This window comes from Phlebotomus papatasi, chromosome 2, assembly GCF_024763615.1.
Source record: "Phlebotomus papatasi isolate M1 chromosome 2, Ppap_2.1, whole genome shotgun sequence".
Taxonomy (NCBI): Eukaryota; Metazoa; Arthropoda; class Insecta; order Diptera; family Psychodidae; genus Phlebotomus; species Phlebotomus papatasi.
Window position 1 is genome coordinate 11,584,641 of NC_077223.1, and position 27,596 is coordinate 11,612,236.

Sequence of the window (27,596 nt, forward strand, 5' to 3'; positions counted from 1 at the left end):
CACAAGTGTAGAAATTTGCTTTAATATGGACATAAATTTATCTAGTGTGTCGAAGCCATAAGTCTTTTAGAAAAAAAAAAAGGATTTCGCATTATTCGAAGGCATGAGCGTTCTAAAGGAGAGTACTTTCCCCTATTTTTAATTCATCATATTTTCTTTATTTCTCAATCTAAAAATAAAAAAGAAACATTTTTACCGCTAGTTGTGCAACTGTTGCCGGACGGAACGAATGTTCTCCTTAAATTCTTTAAAATTGTAATTGTTTCAAATGCATCTGGAATAAGAATTCGATAGGACGATTGGTTAAAAGATATAAATTAATATTGAAAATTTTGTAAAATGTAGGCTCTCGGATTTTATGGGGCTTAAGGAAAGGTACGGGTACACTGAGAGAAATCCGAAAAAGTTAAAATAACATTCCGGAAATGTTAATTTTATCCTGCAGTATTGATCCGAAATCAGTGTAAATATTACTCTTTTTAGGTGTATTGGGGGTTAAAGTTACCCTTTTTCATGTTAATTTTACCCTTAAAAAGGTGTAAAATTAACATTAAAAAATGTTAATATATTTTTACACCTAAAAAAAAGTGTAAAAGTTATGAGGAAAAAAAGTTAATCGCACCCTCTTTTTTTCTCAGTGAAATTATTGGGACTACACTCAGTCCCGGCATTATGCACTTCGGGATTATGCACCTGACGCAATTATGCACATACAATTATGCAAGTTTGCCTACAATTGGGAGTCAATTTATGATATCATTTTTGAAATATGCCTGAATGTATACTATTTTTCGACGCGGGAAATTTGAATACATTGTGCTTCTTTTTCAGAATAAAACTTTAATTCCTTTTATTAAAGTAAAATTTTTAAATATTCTAATCATTTATTGTAAAACTCTTGCCAAAAAGTACTGTTTGTTAATGCATTTCTATTCAACAGTTGAATCTTTTTTGTTTTGTCTACTTTTACTCCGCGCGAAATATTCAAAAAAAAAAAAAACCCTGCGAGTAGGCAAATTTTCTCGATGCATAATGCCATTTCGCGTGTTTTTTTACGGTTCCAAAAATGTGCATAATCCTGAAACTGGGTGTAAAAGGAGAGCCTTGCGTTATACTCACCAAATCAAAATACAAACAAGAATGTTAAATTATATTATTCCATTGAACTTCACTTTAGATTCAGTCACTAAAAACATTAAAATTTTGTGAATGCATTTCACATTTTAATAATAACATTTAGGGTAAGTGCTCATAATTTTGGACAGTTTCTAAATTTGGACACTTTGAGGGTAAAATTGGACACTAAAAATAAATTGATTAAAATGATGGATTTTTATTCCAATATTTGATGAAAAATGAATTCTATCTAAATATTTGTTCTTTTTGGAAGATTTTGACACTAAATACGTTAAATTTTGAATATGATTTGAGTTGAAATTGCTTTGTTGAAAATTCAGTGTGAGCAATTGCTTACGAGAAATATGACAGAACTTCGTGGCTTACTTCAGTCTTATTTAGTTTTGGTGAAGTACTAACAAAGTTTGTTCGCTGTTTTTGAATGATATTATTGAATATTCATTGAATATTGTGTTGATTCACGTTAGTGGTGATTTGTACATTTGATCTGAAGTGAGATTTGCCTTGTGAATTAGATTTTTCGTGTGAAAAATGGGAAATTTTTTAAGGCATTTACCAGTGAGGTGATGATTCTTATTTTGGACAGGTGTTTTTCTCACGAAATTTCGTGAAGTTTTAGCTTTTGTGATGACTAGGTTGGACAAATGCCTGGAGAAACAAAGGAGCATCATCTCTACGAAAGAGATGTAGCGAGAAATGCCTTGAAAGGCTCCCGGAAAGGTCAGGGAATGAGCGAATCCGCACGTACTTGGAGTATCGAAGTCAACTCACTTTAATGAATGATATGGAAAGTTTCCGGGCTTCTTGTGACATTCTACGTTTCCCTTACATGAACAGGAAGAGGACTTGGTAAGATTGGCTCATCAAATGAAGAACAATGGGCATCCTGTTGAGGCGGATTATCTGTCCAAATTTACAGAAAGTTATAAAAATTAATAACCAAGTTGTCCAAAATAAGAGTCAAATTCACCTCTACATATCAATTCATTTTTAAACGTATTAAAACTAATTTTAATAAAAATAAGTCGATAAATAGCTTGCTAAGTTTCTAAACAACCCTTCTGAAAAGAGAGTAACAAAAAAAGTCAATTAGTATTGAAAATATCGCACTTCAAACTTGGGATATCGATGCTTATATGCAGACTGTCCAAAATTATGAGCACTTCCCCTATGGTTATGAGTTTTGAATTGTCAAATTGTTTCATCTTTTTCTATCCGACGACTAACATGTGTCCATCAATCGCATTATCTGTTTCAGTTTTCACTTTTTGCCACCAGATGTCACTACTGTTGCCCAAAATATGCCTTAACTAAGGACTTAATAAGTACTTATTAAGTACTTATTTTATGCATTTGGACAAGGCTCTTTTAGCCAGACCTTTTCAATCCGGTTACTTTTTAATTCACTCCCGAATTTCTCGATAATTTGAATGATATTTTGCTATACTATTCCTGTCATTAATATCCCCATTCTCCTGTGTGTTTCTCTTATTCTCAGTTCTATGAAGAACAATTAGGTTTTTCTTCAAATCCGAAACTCAAATTTTTGTTTCTCTTTAATTATAAATTTCTAATGAAAATCATCAAGATGTCGTCGTATAATATCTTATTCAATTTCAAAGGTTTAATTTTGATTTCTGTTGTACGGAAAGTGTAGATGATAAAAAAAAGTATATTGATGAAGTATGTGTTGTATATTTGGTATTATGTTGTGTGTGGTTTAAAAAAAAAGAGAAAGGCACAATACTACTCAAGTCAATTCACAACGACTCATAAGACATTATTGTGTGCCGTATTTTTTTTCTTCTTACACATAAAATTTGTCTCTAAAGACACTATCATTTCTTTCCTTGGGTACCTTGAGTTCGCATGCGAAATCGTGATTTGTTACATTAAGTAGATGTTGGTGTGACTGTAGTATTGTTTTTTTTTGCTTACTCCTCTTCTACCACCATATTGAAATGAGTAATATACTTTAAAAATAAAAAGAAGAAAAAAAACTGAATTATATTGTTGAAATGGTATTATACAAGGAAGGAAGAAAAACTGCACATACGGTTGATTGAATGAGAATGTTTCTATGTTGATTTGGGGTAAGGGGATTTCTGTTGTTGTATTTTTTTGCCTCCTTAAGACTTTTTTCCTCGAGAATTGTGTCGAAGTGTGAATAATGGCAACCCTTGGTCGCCTTTATCAATGTTTCACTGTCTCTTTTCACTATCAATTGTATAAATGTTGAAAGGTCCGGAAGTTTAATTATCATTGAATGTTGCCCACTTTTCTTGTATTCCTTTTTTTTATATTGCTCGAACTCCACAGAGATAGCAATATATAAAATAATCCCTTGATTTTTCGATATCACGAAACTCGATATTTCACCATCTCTTAAGGTTCCATTTTCCACATCACCGAGAAAAAAAAGAAGGTGCGATTAACTTTTTTTCCTCATAACTTTAACACTTTTTAGGTGTAAAAATATATCAACATTTTTTAATGTCACTTTTACACCTTTTTAAAAGCAAAATCAACATGAAAAAGGGTAACTTTAACCCCCAATATACCTAAAAAGGGTAATATTTACACCGATTTTGGATCAATACTGCAGGATTAAATTAACATTTCCGGAATGTTATTTTAACTTTTTCGGATATCTCTCAGTCATGGTATCAGATGATTTTAAATAGAAAAACAACGTCACGTTCAAAGGTTAAAAAATACTATCGGATGAGTATTTCTCAAACGATTGGGACTAGTTTAGATTCATTGGAGAGGCATTCGTGTACCGATTTCAACTGTTTATGGACCGATTAATTAGTTTTTCTTCTAACAAAATTTGGTGCAATTTTAATATGAATCAGGAATCTATTTAAATTAGCTGTGAACTAATATAATATTACATAAATACGAAATTAAAAGATGACGGAAACTTGATTTTACTGTTTGAGCTCCATAGAACGAGAACAGTAATACCTCGATTTTGAGTTGTATAGATACAGGGGGTCCCGGGATTATGTATATTTTCGGGACCGAAGAAAATCGCGCGAAATGGCTATATGCATACAGAAAATTTGCATACCTCCAGGAGATTTCTTTCGAATATGTTACAAAAACGCCGTAAAATATGCAAAATATATTTGGCGTCAATTTCCCGGGATATTTTCAGCGCTAACGATTTATAAGAAGGTGATTTCAAATTTACCGCGTCGAAAAAATTGCATACATTTAGGGGTATTTTATTTGCAAAATGATTTAACAAATTAGGCAAAGATGCATAGATAGGTTTGCATTATCCCATTTATGCATAATTCCAGGACCCCCTATACTTCGATTCCTTACAAATATCGAAGGTTTAAAAGTCTCTTTAGAGTGTATTTCGCAACTGATGGTGTCTTATTTGAGCTCGTTGGAAAGGTCTTGAAAATTCTCATAAGACTGAAGTGCTTCCAATCGGTTTATGAACCAGTAATGAATCGGTTATGAGCCGATAAATTATTTTTATCCGAAAGTCAGTTTTATTACTCATAAGCTATTTTGGGAGATCTCTTGAGTGATTTGTAAATCGGTTCAAATCGGTTAAAATCGGTTGTGAATCGGTAAACGGTAAATGATGTTAAAGTACTTTTAAGGTACATTTTCAAAGTCATGAGTTTGAACATTTCGCAAAGTATGGGACGATGTCACATTCTTTTTCGGAAATTATAGAACAAAATGAGTTAGGGTATGTGTACCAAATTCCGGCCAGCTTGCAATTTCGGCCACCTTTTTTGTTCCTCGAATTTCCATGAACTTTTAGATTTTACGTACTCTAGAGATTATACAATTACAACTGTAATTGAACTAATGTAAATCAAATATCACACAAATCTAAACAAAATTAAAACTTATGATGAGTTTTGTATAGCCTTAAATAGGAACAGCATTGTATCTTTAGGCATGAAATAAACTTCAAATTGAATTGAATTGAAAAGAATAACAAAAATGTAGCTTCGATAAACGCGATGACGTGAGAAAGATATTGGAAGAATTCCTGAAGGGCAAGGAACTATGAGAATGAAGGTGGCCGAAATAGGGCACCAAAGCTATGTCTATATTTTTATTAATTTTAAAATGTATTAAGAATAATTTTAGAGTAAATAAAGACGGTAAACTCTTTACAAGGTTCCAAGCAACACTCTTTCAGAAGAAAGAATAAAAAAATCAATTTGGATTTAAAATATTACATTTCAAACTTGATACTTTGACGCTTGCATGCAACTATGCCGAAATTTGGCACACTTACCCTATACGAAACGCCCATTATCCGAACATTCAAAATTTTTACTTATGGTTTTTTTTTGTTGAAAAAGTACACGAGTAATAAATTTTGAAGGTTATAGCTTGAATTTTCGAGCATTCTGCAAAGCTTAGAACCTTTACCACTAGTTTACTTTAATCAATGTCTTTTACCACAGTTCCAATTCAACGCCAACCACACAAGAGTCTGAGGATAGTGGACTGAGCTTAAGCTACTCAGTACTGAGATCGGATGCGGCCCAGCGGTTCCTATCAACAAGCTCATCGTCAGCTGACACAGATGCACAACATCATCACCGGTATGAGGAGGATGTAAATGACCTAAGGAATGAATCTGTAAAACACAATGGAGTCACTCATGATTTCAGCAGGTGAGTATCTTTGCAAAGAATATCTCTCAAAGCCCCATTCCATTACGAATTACTATAAATTATATCAGGTCAATTGGATAAAAAAAAAGTATTGTCCAATTTTTCCAGTTTAGTCTCAAGCAATGCTTTTTTTTTAGTATATTTTTACTAAATACATTTTCACTGAAATGAAGCGTCTGTTTCTTCGTAAATTTAACAAGGAGGAAAAAACAAGAGCACTTTCTCCTTGTGAAATTAGTACAATCTCTTGCGAAATGATTTAAATTTCTTTTTTTTTTTAATTTTGCAATTGAATTTGCAACACTTGTAAAAGATTTTTATTTAAACTAAAAATTCTTTGTAAAAGGGTCAGTAAAGTTTTCATTTTTACAGAAGGAATTTTTGAAAAATTTTGCAACAGCAAAAGAGCATTTTTAAATTTGATTTGATCACTATGCAACCTAAATATTTAGCTGAGTTTCTCGTGCTTGGCTCATCGCTAGGTCCTCTTGTCTCGTCGTGCCTAGATCATCGAGCGGCATTCTCCATAACTCACTTTTCATATTGGGAGTATCTCTCTGGAATTCACTACCTCTAGATAGAGAAAACAGAAATTGATCCAAGCTTTAGTAATGCCTTGACTGCCTTTCTTTTCTTTCCTTTAGTTTAATTTTTCTTTTGCTTTTTAATTATATTGTACTGTCTCCTCCCTGGCTTATACAACCTGAGAAAGAGCATTTCCACCGATATTTTTCTTGCCTGTTATTATACCTGTAAGAGACGCACAGTTTCAAAGGCAGTTCGATTTTAAATAAATAAGTAAATAAATAAAATTCATAGGGGAAATATATTTTTTGAAAAAGAAAAAATCGCAAAGAAAAGCTGTCCCTTCTTAACCGTCTTTTTCTTTTCTATCACGGTCTTCGTTTTCTTTTTGGTCATCTGAAACAGTGAGAAAATCTCAAATGTTCCAAATTGTAATTTATTCCAAATCACCTAATTTTACCGAAGAGAAAATGTATTAAAAAAATTGTTCCAAATAGGCTTCTTTTCTACACACATGCACCGTCAAATTCTAATCAGAACTTCTTAGGTTAAGCTCTCAATTTTTTTTTAAGGATTAATAGCTCTTGCGACTAAAGCTGATATCCCTCGATTTGCACCAGAAATAAACAAATATTTTTGGCTTATTTTTATTTAAACTATGTTGCTTGTTGATTTGATGTTCGCCGGGGTTTGCCAATATTTCTCAGCGATATTTTGTAAGGCATAGTTGATTTCGTTGCTGGAAAAAATTCTGAAAACAAAAATTCTGAAAACTAAACCCTGAAAAAGTCAAAATAAAAATAGAGAATTGTATGTGAAATAATTTCCCAAAATACAGAAAATTTCCTTTTAAGGGCACACTGAGAAAAAAAGAGGCTACGATTAACTTTTTTTCGTCATAACTTTAACACTTTTCGGGTGTAAAAACATATCAACATTTTTTAATGTTAATTTCATACCTTTTGAGGGTAAAATCAACATGAAAGAAGGATAACTTTAACCCATAATACACCTAAAAAGGGTAATATTTACACTGATTTCGGAGCAATTCTGTAGGGGGTAAAATTAACATTTTCGGAATGTTATTTTAACTTTTTCGGATTTCCAATCCGTGCACTTTTGAAAATTCGAAAATTTCAGAATTGCGTTATATTCTTGTATAAAATCTTAGAATCATATTGACAATAAAATGCTCGCCATAGCTTCACCGTATTTCGTTAATTTACGCATATTCATCGCAATTCTTACGCGAATTTTCCATTACCGTATTACCTTATCTCATACTCGGTGGCACTAGGTGAAAATAATATATAAGAAAATTGAAGAAATAAAATGAAAATTCGATAAATAGTGAGCAAAAAAAACTGTAAGAGAAATTAATCGTACTTTTTTTTGCTCACCGTTTATCGCATTTTCGTTTTATTTCTTCAATTTTCTCATATTATTTTCACCAAGTGCCACAGCGTATGAGACATGGTAATACGGTAATCGAGAATTTGCGTAAGAATTGCAATGAAAATGCGTAAATTAACGAAATACGTTGAGCATTTTACTGGCAATATGATTCTGGCCTAACTCCAACAAGCAATTGTAAATTAATTATGACACTCTTTTAAAATTCAGGATTTTGGCGTTTGAGTTTTTGGTTTTCGGGATTTTGGATTTCGAAATTTTGGATTTCGAAAAAAGAGAATTTTATTTATTTTCTGAAGCCTGTTTTACATCAAGAAATTAGTATAAAGGATTTTCTACAATTTTTGATTTTCCTAATCCTTGTTTACTGCTTAAGTGTCGTTTCCCGGATGTTCTTAAAGGATTACTAAGAGAGAGACATTCTTAAATAGTGTACGCTGTTCACAACTAAGATATTTACAACGATTTGTTGATAATTATTCATGAAAATATTTTTTTTTATAATTATTAAGAAATATTCTTATTCGTGATATGTCGGTTTTGTGAAAAATCTGAGTCAAATTCTGAAAAATTTAAAGTAGGGTGGAGTAACAACTTATCGCCATGTTTAGGGAAAAGAGGAATTAATTTTATTATAACTTTTGAACTCTTATTGCAGATAACTCAAATTTTACACAAAACTACTTATATGTATTGGCTTTTGATTCGTGAAAACAATAGTTCTAGAATTTAACGCTGGACTACTTAAAAAACTAATTTTTATTAACAATGCAAAAATAGCCACTTCGTCGCCACTTTTCACCACTTTTCGAAAGTTTTGTAACTACTTCTCGCCACCCACTTGGTATTTTTAAAAAATTAAAAAAAACTCCCAAGGGTGGGATCATGATGATTTTTGGTAGGAATTTTTCCAAGAAAAAAATTCAACTAATGATATTAATTGATTGGTAGAATTATTTGAAGTATTCTAATGTGATTTTCATTGAGAAATTTTAAGAATTGCGGTTTCTAGAGCAGATTTTGGCATTTTTAAAAAATTAAAAAACTCCCAAGGGTGGGATCATGATGATTTTTGGTGGGAATTTTTCCAAGAAAAAAATTCAACTAATGATATTAATTGATTGGTAGAATTATTTGAAGTATTCTAATGTGATTTTCATTGAGAAATTTTAAGAATTGCGGTTTCTAGAGCAGATTTTGGCATTTTTAAAAAATTAAAAAACTCCCAAGGGTGGGATCATGATGATTTTTGGTGGGAATTTTTCCAAGAAAAAAATTCAACTAATGATATTAATTGATTGGTAGAATTATTTGAAGTATTCTAATGTGATTTTCATTGAGAAATTTTAAGAATTGCGGTTTATAGAGCAGATTTTGGCATTTTTTAAAAAATTAAAAAAAACTCCCAAGGGTGGGATCATGATGATTTTTGGTGGGAATTTTTCCAAGAAAAAAATTCAACTAATGATATTAATTGATTGGTAGAATTATTTTAGGCAATGTTATAAAAAAAATATATTCAGCGTTTCTTTTTCCTCATGATCACCTTATTATTACTCACTTTAAACGAATTTTCTTCACTTTTATTTGAGAAATCAAATTATAGGTCTATTGCAGAAAATAAACAATGCAGATTTGACAACTAAGAATCCGCGAAGTGAAGTTAGCGTCGCCTATTGAAAAGAGATGGCGACAAGTGGTAAAATCATTCCAAAATTATTACCACTTTTCGCCATGCCTCATTTTTATATAAAAATAATAAAAAATGAAATATTAATTAACTAAATACAAATTTTATGTATTCCACAAGTGTAGTTAAATATTCAATGGACAAATTATTGATCCAAAAAGGTATTTTTTGCTTGATGAAAATTTTATGATACTTATTTGGTAAGAAATATTGGATTCGATGCACTTGCTAAAAATGTTCCTCTAAAAAATGCTCAAAATCGTAAATCCAAAATGAATAATTATTATTTTTCGACTCTATACGTAGCAGCAGTAAAAATACAAAGAACTTTGCGGCTTATTTATTTCACAAATCGCAAAAAATAGCAATTACAATATAAGTGGCGAGAAGTGGGGCACTAGCGAGAAGTGGTGATTCCACCCTACTTTAGTGACGTTTTTAGCATAAGGGAATATGTTTTTCCTTAAAAAAGCTCTTCTTCTATCAAAACAACCAAATTCTCAATATGTCATTGAAATCCTCAATTGTTCGTGATAGTGATTGAATTTATTGTCTTGAATTTCTCACAATAATGTGTAGACAGCTCTAGGAATCATTTTGTGGTTGAAGATTTGTTTTATCAATCACTATTAATAAATTTAATTGAATAAATAGAAGAGTTGAGACTGAAGCATTGCATTTATTGCTCTCCTTACAGTCAATTCAGGAGGATAGAATCAATTGAGCAGAGGCGGGAATACAAGTCAATATTCGATAAGGATTATGCGGAGTACCGAAAATTGCATGCTGATATCGATCAAGTATCGAAAAAGTTTGCTGAATTGGAGGAAGCTCTTAGGTTTGAGGAGAAGAGACTTCGGCGAGAGGAGCGAGATGATCTGAAATTTCGTGTTAGGGTATGACAATTATTTTTTTTGTGGATTTATCTGTAAAGAAAAAAAAGGATAATGGAAATAATTTTTTTGCGGATTTCAGGAAATTCAAAAGCGAATTCTCAACGAGTACAAAGAAACCATGCGAAACAGGAATCATCAAGAGTCAAAAAGGCGGTAAGTGTTTTTTTTTCTTCTTTTAATTTTAAAATTAGTCATAAGTAGAGCTGGCCAAAATATGCAAAAAAATCTTCGAAATATGCGACATAAAAATGCACGAAAAATCATAAAATATGCAGGAAAAATATGCATTTATTTAATTTATTTTTTAACCCAAATAAGAGTGTTTTGTAGCACTTTGACATAAAAACCTTTATCTATTGTAAATTTACTTTTCATTAGGATCTGTCTCCAGTAATCATTTCTAGTATTGTATTTCTCAAAAAGAATTTTTGAGTTGCTTAATAGTAGTATTCTTTAAAAATGCACTATTTTATTGCTTAAGGCAATCTTTTTGAAAAATATACAAATTGACAGCTGTGATAAATCGAACACGCAGTATGGCGTTTTGGATTTATTTAAAATAAATTTAGTATCCTTTTATTTTGAACCAATAAAAGATAAAGTTAAAACCAGTCGACGGATTGAATACGATTTTGAAAAGAAATTAAACAATGTCTGTTAATTTTGAAATAGTTGAATTCAACATTTAATAACAACAAATCTTATTTCAGAAAGTATTTGAAATTTAAAAATATGCTTTTTTCTTTAATTTTTTACTTCATTTGTAAAATGTGACAATTGATATTTTACTTTTTATGATATTTTTATGATTTAAATCTTTCCCTAATATAAGAAAGCATTACTTAAAGCTATCTATAACTGTTGCCTGTGTTCTAGTATATTTGGGATTGATTTTTAGAAATTGTACGATTGTTTATAAAAATTTTTACAGAATCAAATCAAGAAACTTTATGGATTGATTTTAGAAACTTAAGACTTAATTTTAGAAGCTTTGCAGGATTAATTATATAAATTTTTCCGGTTAGTTTTAGACACAGAACACTTAAGCTTAAATTTTGACAGATTGATTTTAGAAAATGCGCACACCTTAAGCATAAAATATACATCAAATCCTAAGTGCCTCAGCATGAACGACCTAAGTTGTATGTAAAATAACACACGCAGCTCAATCACAAAATGGCTTAAATTGCGCTTAAAATTACGCACAGCTCAATCTTAAAACAGTTAAGAACGCGTTTAAGAACACGCACAGCTCAATCGTAAAATGAATGAGATTCGGCTTAAAATTACGCACAGCTCAATCTTAAAACAGTTAAGAACGCGTTTAAGAACACGCACAGCTCAATCGTAAAATGAATGAGATTGCGCTTAAAAATACGCACAGCACAATCATAAAACAGTTAAGAATGCGCTTAAAAACACGCAAAACTCAATCATAAAACAGTAAAGATTTCAACTGTTATATGATTGAGCAGTGTATGTTTTTAAGCGCATTCTTAATCATTTTATAATTAAGCTGTGTGTATTTTTAATCGCGATCTTAAGCGTTTTATGACTGTGCTGTGCGTGATTTTAAGCGGAATTTTAACCGTTTTATGTTTAGGCTTTGCGTGTTTTCAGCGCGATCTTAACCGTTTTATGATTCAGCTGTGCGAATTCTTAAGCGCAATCTGAACGGTTTTATGACTGAGCTGTGCGTGATTGTAAGCGCATTCCGAAAAACTGTGATCTAAGGATTTTTTATTCTTTTAGAATATGATTTACAGAACATGTAATTCAACATTATTTCATCCTTATACAATAACCTCAATTCATTCCTTCTAATAATTTTTCAACGCCAAATGTAAAGAAAACACCTCAAATTATTTTACAGATAATATTTATGTTTAAAAAATTGAAATTAAAAAGCCTTTTGTAAAATTAGCGAAGACTTCTACCTAGTGGATTAAAATATTTAGTAACACTAGTATGCTTTTCCATCTCCTTTAGCAACTTTTTAAAATATTTGAGGGTTAAATGGGCCTTTCCTCTCTGTTGAGTTCGAGCAGTAAAAATTGAAATAGTAAAGAAGTTTACTTTTTAGGTGTTAAATTTCAAAATTTTCTGCGGGTACAAATATTAAGCTGCATAAATAAAGTGCGCAAGACATTAGTTTTTACATATGCATTTTTACATATGCACAAAAGTCGGATATATGCAAAAAAATATGCAAAAATGCAAATATGCAAATAAACATGAAATATGTCAAAATATGCATTTTCAATTCGTGAAGATAAAGGGTCAAATAGAGCCTTAGAACGCTTAATAAAAACATACAAATACATATTTTGGCCAGCTCTAGTCATAAGTGACTGAAAGAGTAGTTTCTAAAAAGAGATGGGTTTTTCTTTTGGGTAGGTTTCAATATCTGCATCAGAAACTGTCACATATCAAAAAGCTCGTCAATGATTTTGATCTTACCCTCACCAATGGCAATGGAATCCTTACACATTCGGGCTACTGACGATTATTGATCGTTTTTGCAACTGTTGGTGTATAGAAGTGGCTAAATGCAATGGTTTAAAAAAAAAAAACTACATCATACTAGAAATCTCTCTTCCATGGAACAAGCCAAAAGGAATCACGAAAAACACTTATAATTTAATTTAAAAGAAGAAAGAAAGAATGTTTTCGGTGATTGGGATATAGACAAAAATGCATAAATCGCCAACAATTTGCATTCCGTCATCTTCCGTCAAAAAGAAAAGTGTAAGTAACACTGTCTGCATCATCATTCAACTCTCCATTACAAAAATTATGGTTTGTTTCTTTTTATTTTTGTTGTTTCTTACATTTGTCAAACATGTGAATGCAAAATGTAATGTGTTAGAAAGAGAAAGAAAGAAAGAAAGAGAGATAGAGAATTGAAAAAAAAACAAACAGACACACACACACACACCTAAAGAATAATGATGATTTAAACAATGACGACTCTGGCCATTCTGATTATTTATGTTTTAATTATTATTAAATATTAAATATTTTTATTAAATAATTTGTAATTTGTACATAATGTGAGATGAGAACTATACAAGTTCATTAACATACTTGCAAAATAGAAGACAATTCTTTAAATAAAAAAGGCAGATATAGATGATAGGGAAGTGTTAGAGTGATGATAAGCATGAAAAAAAAATACGCTATTATAAAGATAGAATTGAAATGCTTCATGAAATTAACAAATTGAGGCACATTTTTTCTTGAGATGACTTTTTCTTCTTAAATCTGTTATACTTCTTTATTTATTCTTTCGGAGATAGTATAAGCCCTTGGACAGTGCTTATGCAGTGAATATAAAAAAAAAAACAAAGAAACTTTCCTTCGGTTTTTGATTTTTTCTTGTGTTTTAAATAATTGCAATTTATGTCTAATGAGTGATACACTTTAAGCTTTGTTTTGTAAACATGGCTTTGATTTTTCTTGTGAGAGTGAGCGAGATGACTAGAAGTAGATTTCTCTTATTCAAGGTGAAATATCAAATGGCATTTTAGCTGGAATGAGTGAAATCTAGGTCTAGCTATCTCGTTCAGTCACGTATAAAGTTTTAAAGGATATTTAAGAGCTTTGAGAGTGAGCGAGAAGACTAGTAGAAGTTTTCTCTTATTTTACCTAAAATGTCAATCGTCATTTCAATGAGAGTGAGTGAAATATAGTGCTAGTCATCTCGCTCACTCTGTTATGAACTTTAATAAACGTAAGAGAGTGAGCGAGATGACTACAGTGCTGTCTCTCTATATGCACACTCTCTATATGCACAGCTTTTGTGTCGGTTGCATTCAAAATCAATTTGTTTACATTTTGACAAAGTAATAAAGAAAATTATTTTCTTGGTAACTAATTTTTCTTGTTTTTAATTTTCTTAATTTTATTTTTTCTGTCTCATATTATAGTTAAAATAACACGGGAAATTCTAGAACAATAAAAAAATGATAATTTATTAAAAGAAAGAAAAAACCGTTGGGAATTTCAAAAAAAGTTGTGCATATTCAGAGAGAGAACTGTCAAAAAAAGTACCCAAACTGTGCATATAGCGAGACAGCACTGTAGAACTAAATTTCTCATTCTAGCTAAAATGTCAACTGATATTTCACTGAGAGTGAGTGAAATCTACCTCTAGTCATCTCGCTCACTCTCACATGCCCTTTAAAAACAGTTTTAGAATGAGCGAGAAGACTAGAAGACATATTCTCTCGTTCTAATTAAAATGTAAATGTCAGTTTCGTGAAAGTTAGTAAAATCTATCTCTAGTCTTATCTCTTTTACACTCATATGCACTTAAAAAAAAACGTATAAGAGTAAACGAGATGAGTATAATTAGATTTCTCTCTTTCTAGCTGAAATGTCAATTGTCATTTCAATTAGAGTGAGTGAAAAATAGTGCTAGTCATCCCACTCAGTCTCAGACGCAATTTCAATTAAATGTTTACAAAACAAAAATTATTGTGCACACGACATTATTCTTCAGTACCCAATAAAAAAGAGAATCTACTGCATTCCGCAGAGGAGTTTATTGAAGAGAAATTCATCGACAAAACCCCTCAAAAGTAGTGCATTAAATTATTTTAAAGTTATTTCCACTAGAACAATTTTTAAATTTTTTTTATTTCTTATTATGTGTTTTCCATTGAAAAGTCTTGCGGAGAAAATTTTTGTAAAAAACAAAACATGAATGGATTTTGAAAGTAGAAAGAAAAACTTATACAATTGAAAGTTATTCAATTAATCCTGCCATATGGTTCTCTCCCTATATTGACAATGTGTCATATTTATTAGAAAAAGAGTTATAAAGAAAACTTACTTCAATTTTTTGTCAATGAAGCACAGTGAAAATTATTATTCGTCCAATTTTCAATGTGAAAGAAAGATATTTGAAAAAAAAAGAAAACCTCTGTTAGCTGTTATCGTCCTCAATAGGTTGAACGTTTTATCTTTCTCTGTGTAACCGCCAAGAAGACATTTTTTTGTTTAGTTTCACAAAAGAAAGCCATCCAATTTGTCAACCAAAAAAAAGTCCAATTAAATGGGAGAAATAATTGAGGTGTAAATTGTTTGAAATAATTGCAACCATCCAAGACGATTTCTTGACAAATTTTAGAGAAGAAATTCAATTCGGCCAAATGTTAATATGATTTGAAATGCAAGAGAAAAGTTGAAACACATTGACAGAGAACACAGACATATCGTCGTAAGTCCCAAGGTGAAGATCTTGTCTTTTCCAAGTAAAGAACTATTGACGGGTTTTGAATGAACTGGGAAACTTCACTAGTAGGCTACTGCCAGAAAAAAAACGATAGATGGCGCTCTTAACTGTTCTCAGTTTCTGAATTTATTATGTATACGTTATTACAACGTAATTTTAAGAACTTCCCAAGTTGAACATCTTGTCTCACTGTTGAAAAACTATTGATGGGAATTCACAAAACTGGGTAATGTCCTCTGGCAAGCTGCTGCCAGAAAAAAATCGATAGATGGCTCACTCAACTGTTCTCAATTTTTTTTTAATATTTTATGAATACGTCATAACAATGTAAATTTAAGGACTTCCCAAGTTAAACATCTTGTCTCCGTATTGAAAATCTGTTGACGGGAATTCACTGAACCAGGAAACGCCCTCTGGCAAGCTATTGTCAGAAAAAAATCGATAGGTAGCGCACTCAACTGTTCTCAATTTCTGAATTTATTATCTCAATGTGAAGATCTGATCTCACTGCTAAAAAAAATATTTACGGGATTTGACTGAACTGGGAAACGTCATTGACAAGCTACTGTTAGAAAAAATCCATAGATAGCGCACTAAACTGTTCTCAATTTTGAAATTTATTATGAATACATCATTATAACCTCATTTTAAGGAGTTCCCAAGGTGAAGATCTTGTCTTTTCCTAGTAAAGAACTATTAACGTGATTTTACTGAACTGGGAAATGTCCACTGGCAAGATACTGTCAGAAAAAAAAACGATAGATGGCGCACTAAATTGTTCTCAATTTTGGAATTTATTGTGAATACGCCATTACAATGTAAATTGCAACAAATTTTTACGATTTTTTTGTTTAACCATTTATTTTTAATGAAGTGATCGTGTTTATCACTTTTATACATTTTTAATATACATTTTGAACATGCTCGAACTGTTTAAACTCAACCCAAAACAAAAGTTCTATGTTAATGTGTTTCCAACTTTACTTAAAACTCGTCCATGATACTTTTTGAGTCCTGTCGAGAATTTATAACGTAATTTAAGAAAATTCCATTTATTTAAAGATGTCTTTTGTTTCTTTTTATTGTCTTAGTTAAATTATGAACGTTTAATTAAAAAAAAATATATGGTCAAAATTGCAATGAAAATTAAAATTTTGGTTAATAAAATTTTACAAAATCTACAAAAATTTCTTTGAGATGAAATCCAAAAAAAATCCTCTTTCAAAAGAAAAATAATCACATGGAGAGAAGGGTTTACAGCGAATGGTTTCTGTAAATTGAAAAAAAAAAATGTAAGATTGATTCTTAAAAAAAACATAAAATATGATAAATAACAATTCTATGAAAGACAAAAAAAATAAAGCATAATTTATTACTAAATGTATTTGAATGAGACAGAAAAATATATAATTGTAAAATATTTTTGTATAAAATATCCTCTGAAGAAAAGAAACAAAGAAATGATGTCTTTACTGATAAAATCATAAAGAAAATATTATAAAAAAGGAAAATAATAGGGAAAATATATACAACAGAATATAATTTTAAGGTATGAGCTCCCTTTTACAGTTGTTTTTTTCTATTATTTTTTCTTCTATTTTTATTACAATATGTTGCAAATTTGTTCCATTTTGCTTCCCAAAGTTTCAACTCTTCCTATCCTTTCCTTTATGTGTTGGACAAATGAAGACTGATTTATTAATTTACATCTGATTTGCTTACATTTTATTTCTCTTATTGAACTTTTTTTTTTGAAAAGAATACTACAATTGGATTTTTTAAATAAAAAATATCGATGTTTGGGTTGATAAATTGCGTTCTGGTTTGAATGGAAAATTTTGTAATTTTTGTTACAAAAAAAGTTGTCAAAAGAACTTTCTTTTGTAAGGGCTTTTGTCAAAATTTGAACAATTTTACAAAGCTTTTCTTTCAGAATCATAAAGTATTCAAATATAGAATCATATTTTAGTGCTTCCTCTTGAGATTAGTTTGTTATATTTTTTCGGACTCTTTGTTTTTTTATTTGTTAGAAATTGCTTCAAATAAAAAAATTATTTTGATGGATTATAAGATCTCTTCATGCAAAAAATAATAACTGAATTAAATCAATTTTAAAAATAATATTTTGCTTCTTTGGTTGTTGTGATATTGTAGATTTAGGGCTCAACACTCATTTTCTAGTTGCAGTAATGAAAAATTTGCAAAATGTGTGCCAGAAAAGTGAACGATGAAATTTTCACGGTTAGCCAAGACACAATCCGAAATTCTGAACTTTTACGTTAAAAAATTGAAAGGCAAATTACAAGCAAAAATTGTTTTACCGTGCTATTTCTATGAAAAATGGAAAAGGAAAATCTTTCATATGAACATTTATTTTAGTACATTTGTACTTCAATAATAATCGATAATACAGAAGCACTTGGGAACAGTCTGTGCTAAAAAAAAACTGTTGAGAAAGATTTCTCCTTTTCATTTTTCATTGGGAATAGCATAATAAATTCCTAATGGCTCCGGCACACCTTTTAGATCAGAACAATTTTATGAAGTCGAAATTCGAATCCTTTTCTTTCTCACATACTTTGCATATGTCCATCTCATTCTCTCGCACTCTTCTTCTTCTGTTAAACATCACACCAAATTCAATTTAGCTCAATCGAATTTGATATGCGAAAGAATGAGACAGTCACATGCAAAACATGTGAGAAAGAAAGGGATTCGAATTTCGACTTCATGAAATTTTCCTGGTCTAAAAGGTGTGCCGGAGTCATAATGGCTCCGACACATATTTTCGATCAGGAAAATTTCAAGAAATTAAAATTCGTGTCCCTTTCTTTCTTGAAAAATTTGCATAAGTCTATCTCAGTCTTTGGGTCTCAAAATTGGACTGAAGTAAATTTAATTTAGTGTGATGTTCTAAATAAGAAGAAAAATGCGAAAGATTGAGATAGACGTATATAAATCTTTTAAGAAGGAAAGGGATGTGAATTTCATGAAATAAAAATTCACATCCTTTTCTCACACGTTTTGCTTATGTCTATCTCATTCTTTCGCATTCCAAATTCGATTGAGCTAAATTGAATTTGTTGTGATGTTGAAAAGAAGAAGAAAAAGAAGAGTGAGAAGGAGTGGGACAGACATATGCGAAACATTTGTGAGAACAAAGGATGTAAATTTCGATTACATGAACTATTCCTGATCTAAAAGGTGTGCCTGAGCCATAATATTTGTACACTGAGAAAAAAGAGGGTGCGATTAACTTTTCTTCCTCAGAACTTTAACACTTTTTAGGTGTAAAAATATATCAATATTTTTTAATGTTAATTTTACACCTTTTTAAGGGTAAAATTAAGATGAAAAAGGGTAACTTTAACACCCAATACACCTAAAAAAGGGTAATATTTACACCGATTTTGGATCAATACTGCAGGGTACAATTAACATTTCCGTAATGTTATTTTAACTTTTTCGGATTTCTCTCAGTGAATTAAGAAGCGAAAGAGAGCTTTTCAAGAGCAAACGAAAGCTATTTTGAATTTTTAAACCATCTGGTACATGTCTCGGCTGACAATTTTCCACCTCTCATGGTAAATGTGTCCGGCGTTATCACACTTGCACATTAAAATTTTAATGTGATTCACATTAATTGTCGCTTGTGAGCGTCTAAATATGTTATTTGTGTCTTTGAGTCACTTAATATTTGGGGTTTTTCTATTTATTGATAAAGAAGTGGACTTGGTCTGCAAAAATAAGTTTAAATTTACCTAAAGCATAAATATTTTTCACATTAAAAAATTAATGAGAAAATCGCATTAATTTTTCGCATTAATGCTATAAATCAATTTATATCAAATTTTGCGGGCCAAGGCTACCTTTTTATCAAAAAATAGATCAAATTTTGAATATAAAATGATTCAAACACACAAATTACACATTTGGACTCTCACCAGTGACAATTAATGTGAATCATATTAAAATTTTAATGTGCAAGTGTGATAACACAGTTAGCTCTAAAATATAAATTTTTAAACCAAACAAAACCAATTCAAATATTTTTTGTTTAAAATTTTAGAAGCAATTTCTTTCAGTATTAGCTTTGATTTTTATAGTTATTGTTGATTTATTATGTCAATTGTTTTGAACCTTCCAACTTTTGAAAATGTTCAAAGAGATTGGTGAACAGAGCGAAAATGGGAATGCTAGATAAATTGATTTGTATATAAAGCACGGGAAAAAAATACTAAGTACGACTGTAAATATCAAAGCAGAAAAATTTTCTCAAAGATATCACAAAAAAATAGTTACTCCAATTTTGAAATGCTTTTTAAATAAAGAGGGGAAATATGGAAGGTAACCCAAGAAAAAAATATTTAATAGAAATTATTCAAAACTATTTATTGAGATGAAAAAATGAACCTAGGTGAATTATTTATTGATGCGGAGTTTGCGAAAATGAAGAAAGACAATGCAGGTTTAAAAGTATTATTCACATAAAAATATTTAATTCTATAAAATATTTAATAGAATAAAATATTTTATTTGAATGTGAATAATGCTTTAAGAGCAACATTTTGTGAATTTATCGCATAAAACTTAAGATTTGATGGAAATAACAGTCTTATGATTTTCCACTTTGAATACATGAAGAGAAACACAGAGAATTTTTAGGAGAATTTTAGGGTAAAAGAAAGAAAAAAAAACAAAACAGAGGAATAATGTAGTTATCAAGCTACAAGAAAGTCATTTTCTCGAAGGAATTTTTTGCCACTTAAAGTGAAAGCTCACGAGAAAAAAAGAAACATAGTTTTTAGACTTTACTAAAAGTACACACTCAAAATGGAAATTCTTAAAAATTGAAAATTCTGGTTTTCTCTATTATATCACAGTAATTACACAAGAAAAAATGATATATACTATCTAGCTGAATAAATAAGATTTTATTGAAAAAAAAAAGAAAAACATAAACATATGATTCAACAAGAAATTATGTAAATAGTGCAAAAAATACTATAATTTTCAAACTGTAGAATTTCTATAGTGAAAGAACATTGAATAACTAAATCAATTTAAATTTATATTGTCAACTGTCTTATAGAGAAAAAGAAGTTAAGAGAATGGAAAAGAAAAGCATGTTACTCTATTTTACGTGTAGATTTAATAATCGCAAAAAAATAACAAAATGCAAAAGAAGCATTAACGATTGAGGAAACCGTAAAGAATTTTATGAGAGGACCATGGGTGATGATTTTTGCCATTTTCTCCTTTTTGTTCCACTTTAAAATAAGACTATTTTCAATAATCTTTCATAATATTTTTTGTACATTTTGCAATATTTCCGGAATCTGCTAATGAGAGGGTGAACTAAAAAATGTGCGGTATTTACAACAAGGAAACAAAAAAAACACTACAGAAAACAATGATAGAGATTTTTGAAGAATTCATTTTGAAAATGACGATTTTCTATGGTTCACTGTTTGCAATTGCCAAGAGATCGAAACTTTTTTATACTTATGGGGAAGTGGGGCACCTTTGAATTTGGGGCAGTTTTGAAATTGGGATTTTCTCCTATTTTTTTTTTTAAATAAAACTGAGCCTTATGATATAATTTAGTTCCACAAACAGATTGAAAAGCTAAATTGCATTATAATATAGATCGATTCCATTTAAAAATCGGGAAAAAATCCAAATTTCAAAACTACCCTGAATTTAAAGGTGCCCCACTTATCCCTAGGGCTCCAACATTTCGGGTTCATTCCTTGGGATCCTATGGAAAACAGTCAGCGAATTATTAATTCTTTTTCTAAAAACAATTTGAGAAAGCTTCATGATATATTATTTTAAGCTCTCAAATGATTTTTTCAGATGCGATTTGTGGTACTTCAAGTGTCTTAGCTAAGAATCAAGATTTTAAAAGTGTCTACACTTAATAAACCCACAACTTTCTTGAAGAATTTGATAAATTCAATCAATTATCTAATTTAAATCAATTAAAAAATTTTAAGAGACCAAATTACAATTGTCAATATAAAAAAAGGTCAATCAAAACTATCACTGATATGCCCGATGAAAAAGTTTTACATGAACGAATTGTAGCTAAAAAGTTCTCTATAAAAATGCAAAATTTCTATGTGTTCTGATACATTTGAGACTACAGCGCCTCTGGTGTCGGTCTGATGTACTTCATATGTTTCGAAGAATTGTCAGCTATTTAAGGAAGGAGTGCAAATTAGGAGGCCCAAAATTTAGCTATTTTTTGCAATTCTTTTTTTTTTTTTTTTTGAACGAGAAGAAAACGACCAAGCTTCATGAAATTTGTGGTGTTTAAAGTATTTAAAGTACTTAAACAAATTTTGAGGAAAATTATTAAAAAATGGCAGATCTGCGGGAAATCTGCAGCTTGTACTTCTTATTAGACAAAGAAAATCTATAGAACGTTTTAATCTTCATTAGTGTATTTCATAGTTAAACTAAGAAAACCCGAAGGAAATCGTTAAATCGGAACTTTTTTTCAGAGTTTATGAAAAAAGATGCATTTTTGGAAATAAATTTTGATTTTAACACGGTGAGAAAGATAGAAAAATAGGTTTTCAATAACTTTTTAGATCAACTAGAAGAGAACTTTATGCTGAAGAGATTAGGCCTTTATTCATTACGATTGGCCAATAAATTTTTTTTTAATCTGTCCCGCAAATTCGAAGAAATTTTGAAATTGAGAAGTGGAGAAAACTTCCTTTTCTTTTGTCTCTGTATCTTTGAAAATACTTTGAATAGGCTTCTGAAAATTATATGGTATATCCTAAGATAGTTTATCTATCGATTAAAACAATAAAAAAAAATATAGATCACTTGACCTTACAATTGACACTCCCCTTTAAGAATCATTAACTTTTTTTTTAATGAAAAATTCAATGGGTTCAATAAATAGTCACCTAATACGGGCTTCAGACCTAAGGCTTAGCCATATGGCTTAACTTCTCTAACTTTTTATCAATCAATATTTTTCATAAAATTTTGACTTAGAATTGTATTATAAAACCAAAATAATCTATTGGATTCTAAAGAACCAAATTAATTGGTTGTTTTTAAGATTTTGAGACCTGCTGGAACTGGGCTAAAGTCTGTATACGGCCTAAGCATCGGTGGCCCGGAATATAAAACGAATAAGTCGCGAATTTTACATGCTGGGTGTAGGATTTTTAATATTTTAAACCCTTATAACTTTGGAAATAATTAGGGGGAAGTGGTGCACCTTTAAATTTAGGGTAGTTTTGAAATTGGGTTTTTTTCCTATTTTTAAATGGAATTGAGCCTTATCATAATATATCTGTTTGTTTAGCTAAATTATATCATGATAAGACTCAATTTTATTTAAAAAGAGTAGAAAATCCCAATTTCAAAGCTGTCCCAAATTCAAAGGTACCCTACTTCCCCCTAACTTTCGGGTAGGGAAAGTAGAGGGTATCAAAGAGTTACCCGAAAAGCGAAAAAATTTAATTTTGCAAAAAATCGGCTTATTTGACTTAATATTCTGACAAGACGAAATTGAAATTAAAATTAAAATTACAAGCATTTTCGTTAACCATAGGACCCAAGTAATTAGAAAAACAGCATGAGAACCTAAATACAAAATTACACCTACATGCTGCGGTCCCTTTGGATATTACACTCACAAAAGTTTCTCTATACAATTATCGAAAAATATTTCAAACATTATTGAAATAACAATTCTAATTTTAGAATAAATGCGAAATAAAATGGAAAAAAGCACAAGAATCAAATATGTAGCTGTTATTGCAAACAGTGCGGTATGAGAATCGAACCCTGAGGCTTCGTATCGCAGAGCCAGTGCTTTTTCTTTTCAATCACGAAAGCGTCATTAATTGTATTATAAAAACTTTATTAAAAAATCGATCGACGCAATGTCATCAATTTTTGAAGTATTTGACAACTTGACTGTAATTGCACAACAGTGAAAAATCGTCATTTTTTAAAGTAATATCTATGTTTAATTAAATAGTTAATTACATGTGGATAATGCTTAATGGTGCTATTCCAATGAAAAATGGACATTTTTTTTTAGCACTTTGCTGTTCTCAAGTGCTTCTATATTATTTGTCTTTTCTTAATTTTGATTTCTCTCTCGACTGTTTTCCCTTAGTCTTCATCGTGTTTTAAAACCACTATACAGTCGTGTCAGGAACCAATTAAGAAAATTGGTTATGAGGAAGCATTTGAGAACAGTGAAGTGCTAAAAAAAGGAATATCTTTCTCATAAACATTTTTAGTACATGGCTGTTTTCTGTGCCTCTGCTTTATCGAATTTTGTTTGAATTGGTTCCTGTCTTGACTGCTTTTCCCAGTTCTCGCCAGCCGTGACAGGAACTAATTAAAAAATTGATTATGCGGAAGCACTTGAGAACAGTGAAGTGTTAAAAATGAGAAATCTTTTTCTAAACATGTTTTTTTAGTACATGGCTGTTTTTGTGCCTCTGCGTTATCGAATTTTCTTAGGGCGTTATCACACTTGCACATTAAAATTTTAATGTGATTCACATTAATTGTCCCTTATGAGCGCTCAAATATTTTATTTGTGTCTTTGAGTCACTTAATATTTGGGGGTTTTCTATTTATTGATAAAGAAGTGGACTTGGCCTGCAAAAATAAGTTTATTAAATTTACCTAAAGCATAAATATTTTTCACATTAAAAAATTAAAGAGAAAATCGCACTAATTTTTCGCATTAATGCTATAAATCAATTTATATCAAATTTTGCGGGCCAAGTCTACCTTTTTATCAACAAATAGATCAAATTTTGAATATAAAATGATTCAAACACACAAATTACACATTTGGACTCTCACCAGCGACAATTAATGTGAATCATATTAAAATTTTAATGTGCAAGTGTGATAACACAGTTACAATTGGTTCCTGTCATGGCAGTTTGGTGGTTTTAGGACACGATGATTACTAGAGAACACAGTCAAGACAGGAACCAACTCAAAGAGAAAAGTCGATAATGCAGAAGCACTTGGGAACAATCATGTGCTAAAAAAACTTTTTAAGAGAAAGGGTTCCCCCTTTTCATTTAGAATAGCACGATAGTGATAAATTTTCGGAATTTTGTATCATTGAAAGAACATTAGTAGACGAAATACCAAGCTTCACTAAAGTTTTTTATTGTACATTTATACAAAATAAAAAAGAGGAAATAGGAATTAAAGGCGTAAAGGAAGGCCCCATTAATTTAAAGAGTGAAAAGGGAGATATAAAAAAATCTACCAAAAAATGTGATAAAAAATAGTTTCAAAATGAGACATTGAAATAAAAAAAATGTACTTTCCCCTACACTAATAAGTTAATGTGTAACTATAAAATTGAAAGAAAAAGGAGATTTTCGATGATAAACTGATGCATAAAAATAGGATAAATATTACATAAGTTGCCAAAAAAAAGGAAGAAAGAGAGAGAGAGAGGGAAGTGTGAAAGTTGATGGATAACGCAAAGAAAATGAAACACAATGAAAGAAAAATGAAGAAATTTTACGACTTGCCAACCACAGTTGTTTTTTTAATCTTACGACAGAAAATCTTTAATATTAGGAAATAATTTTAGTGGAAGTCGTGTTTTTTTTTGTTAATCATTAAGTAGGACTTTGCACTATTACAATTTTTATTGAGTAATTTACATTTCTGATTATTTTTTGTTAAAATTTGTTGCCTCATTTTGTATCAGTCCTTCTTTTGAGGCGTGAGAAAAGAAAAGCAAGATTAATGTGACATAGTTTTTTGACACTACAGACCTTTTTTTTATTTAGGGGAAAAAACATGAAAAAAATATTATGGTTGTGTTTATTGCATAGAGAAGAATCTGTGATTTCTTTTGAATGAAAAATTCCACAAAATTCCTATAAAATTATTCTGAAAAAAAAAACCTATTGAGAATCTCTCAAACTTCCTCCTTCTAATTTGTGATGACTTTTTTTTTCATTTGATTTTCTTCCAATTTTGCTGCAAGATTTTCCCTTTCTCTTTGACAGAAGAAAGTAAATCTAGCACAAGAATGTATCGAGTGAAAAATATTTCCTTCCAATCAATTGGTAAGAAAAAAAAAATAACAAAATATAGAAAGAATCTAGCATTTATTTAAATGGCAGCAAGACAGAGAGAGAAGAGACTCTTGCCCAAAACATATCGAGAGGTTTAACCCAAAAGGAATTTTGTGGAATAATTCAGGAAAAATTCGTAAAAAAAAATACACAGATTAACAGAAGACAAAATCCATAGACAAAATGTGAGACAAACAAGGCAGAAGGAGCATGAAAAAAATATTTATGATTTAAAAAAAAAGATAAAGAAATTGTTAAGTGTATGTTTTATTTTTTCTTGTAAATATGTTTATAGAGAGTGAAAAAGTCTCCATCAAAAGACGGAGAAAGTGTGTAGGATATTTTTTTGTTTTTTTTTTGTGTGTGACAAAGTCCATAATTTCATTCTAAGATATTTTTATTATTGGACTTAAATGTGAGAATAAGACCTATACAAGAGTCCTTCTTTCTGCCCCATTTCGGCCTCTCTCGACAGACGAAAGATAAAACCAATTTATAAAAAAAAACTAATTGCAACAAAAAGAAAATCTTGGGAGAGATGAGGTGATTGAGTAAGAAAAAAGAATTGTCAAATGTTTCAACTATAAACTCTAAGAAATCACGAGATTCAATGAGAAGCAGAAAGATAATGATTAAAAAAAAAGAAGAGATATGTATAATAAAAGTAAATATTAAATGAGAAAAAAATGAAAAAAAATAATCAACAAAAAAAAAATCTGAGCAAATAGTATAAAAGATACTAATGAAATTATGTTCATTTTGTGGGTATTGCAATTGACGATGGATCATTTTCTCGGGAAATTTCTCTAAATACTGAGAAATAAATTTGCTCACTGGAGAGCAGAATACGTGATATGAAGTGAAATGCTGGAGACTCTTGAGATTTTCATAGCTCAATTCTTCGGGAACCTTTTCTTTTTGTACTACCATTTCCTTCTAAACTGAATTTTCTGCAAATTAAAGTGATATGCCCTGACAAGAAAAAGTCATAACAAATTTGAAGAAGAGTGTACAAGATTTAATTGTTTTTTCTTTATAAGTCACTTTGGCAACATAATCTCCAAATAGCAGAATGGTTTATATATTTTTTTGTTGTTGTAAATGTTTGGCGCAAAATGCATGATTTTCTTGCATTACTAACGAAATGGACATAAGGAAAAAATGACGAAAAAAATTGCATAACATTTAATCAATATTATTACATATAGAGATGATGAAAAAATACATAAAAAAAACTATATTAATGATGAAAATGTGCATATTTTGGTGTAATTGATATTATATACATATAATTATTATTATTGAAATAATAAAATCTTTTTGTTATACACTATGCAGCATATAGAAAATGAACAAAATGTGTTTTCTTTCATCTCCTTCACTTTTATTTTTTGGAACTCAAGAACAGAGCGGTAATTCACTTTTTCGCATCATGTCACAGTTCTGGAGCTTAAACGGTAAGATTATCAACGTCTGGTCTTCGGTGACCCCCCCCCCCCCGCCATTTATGAAAAAAAAATATCCAGACGGGTTTTTTCTGCAAAAATATTAATTTTCTTACCTAAAACAGATTTTAAAAAATCACAAAATTGTTGATCATAATTTACCTAATAGACTGATAATTTTATAATTTATCGAAATCTGGGTTTAGGTAAGAACTCAAAATTTTTGCATACTGTTCATATAAGTGTGTATAACGTCCACAAGTGATGATTCCACCCTATTCGTAAATGATTTATTTGTCAATAAGCTTTATACTGAAAAGAAAAGCATTTTAAAAAGCGCCTTAAGCAATTTTCGATTTTTAATGGTAAGTTTATTTTTAAAACCACTGCGAATAGGATAGAATCTTCTTACAATACGTTGCAGCCATTAGAAAGGAAATTACAGAAATTCTGTGTTATATCAGCTCCTTGATTTGCCACA

At 30.2% G+C, this 27,596-nt stretch overlaps 1 protein-coding gene across 1 annotated transcript in view; it reads left to right on the top strand.

Moving 5' to 3' along the window:
• Positions 1-13,308, top strand: part of LOC129803766 (RNA polymerase II elongation factor Ell) — a 78,250-nt gene extending 64,942 nt beyond the window's left edge. Inside the window, exons 9-12 of the mRNA XM_055850547.1 lie at positions 5,589-5,801; positions 10,127-10,325; positions 10,405-10,478; positions 12,723-13,308. Of these exons, the coding sequence (XP_055706522.1) occupies positions 5,589-5,801; positions 10,127-10,325; positions 10,405-10,478; positions 12,723-12,828 (592 nt within the window). The 3' untranslated portion in view covers positions 12,829-13,308. The remainder of the gene's footprint in view (positions 1-5,588; positions 5,802-10,126; positions 10,326-10,404; positions 10,479-12,722) is intronic.
• Positions 13,309-27,596: the final 14,288 nt, after the last annotated feature.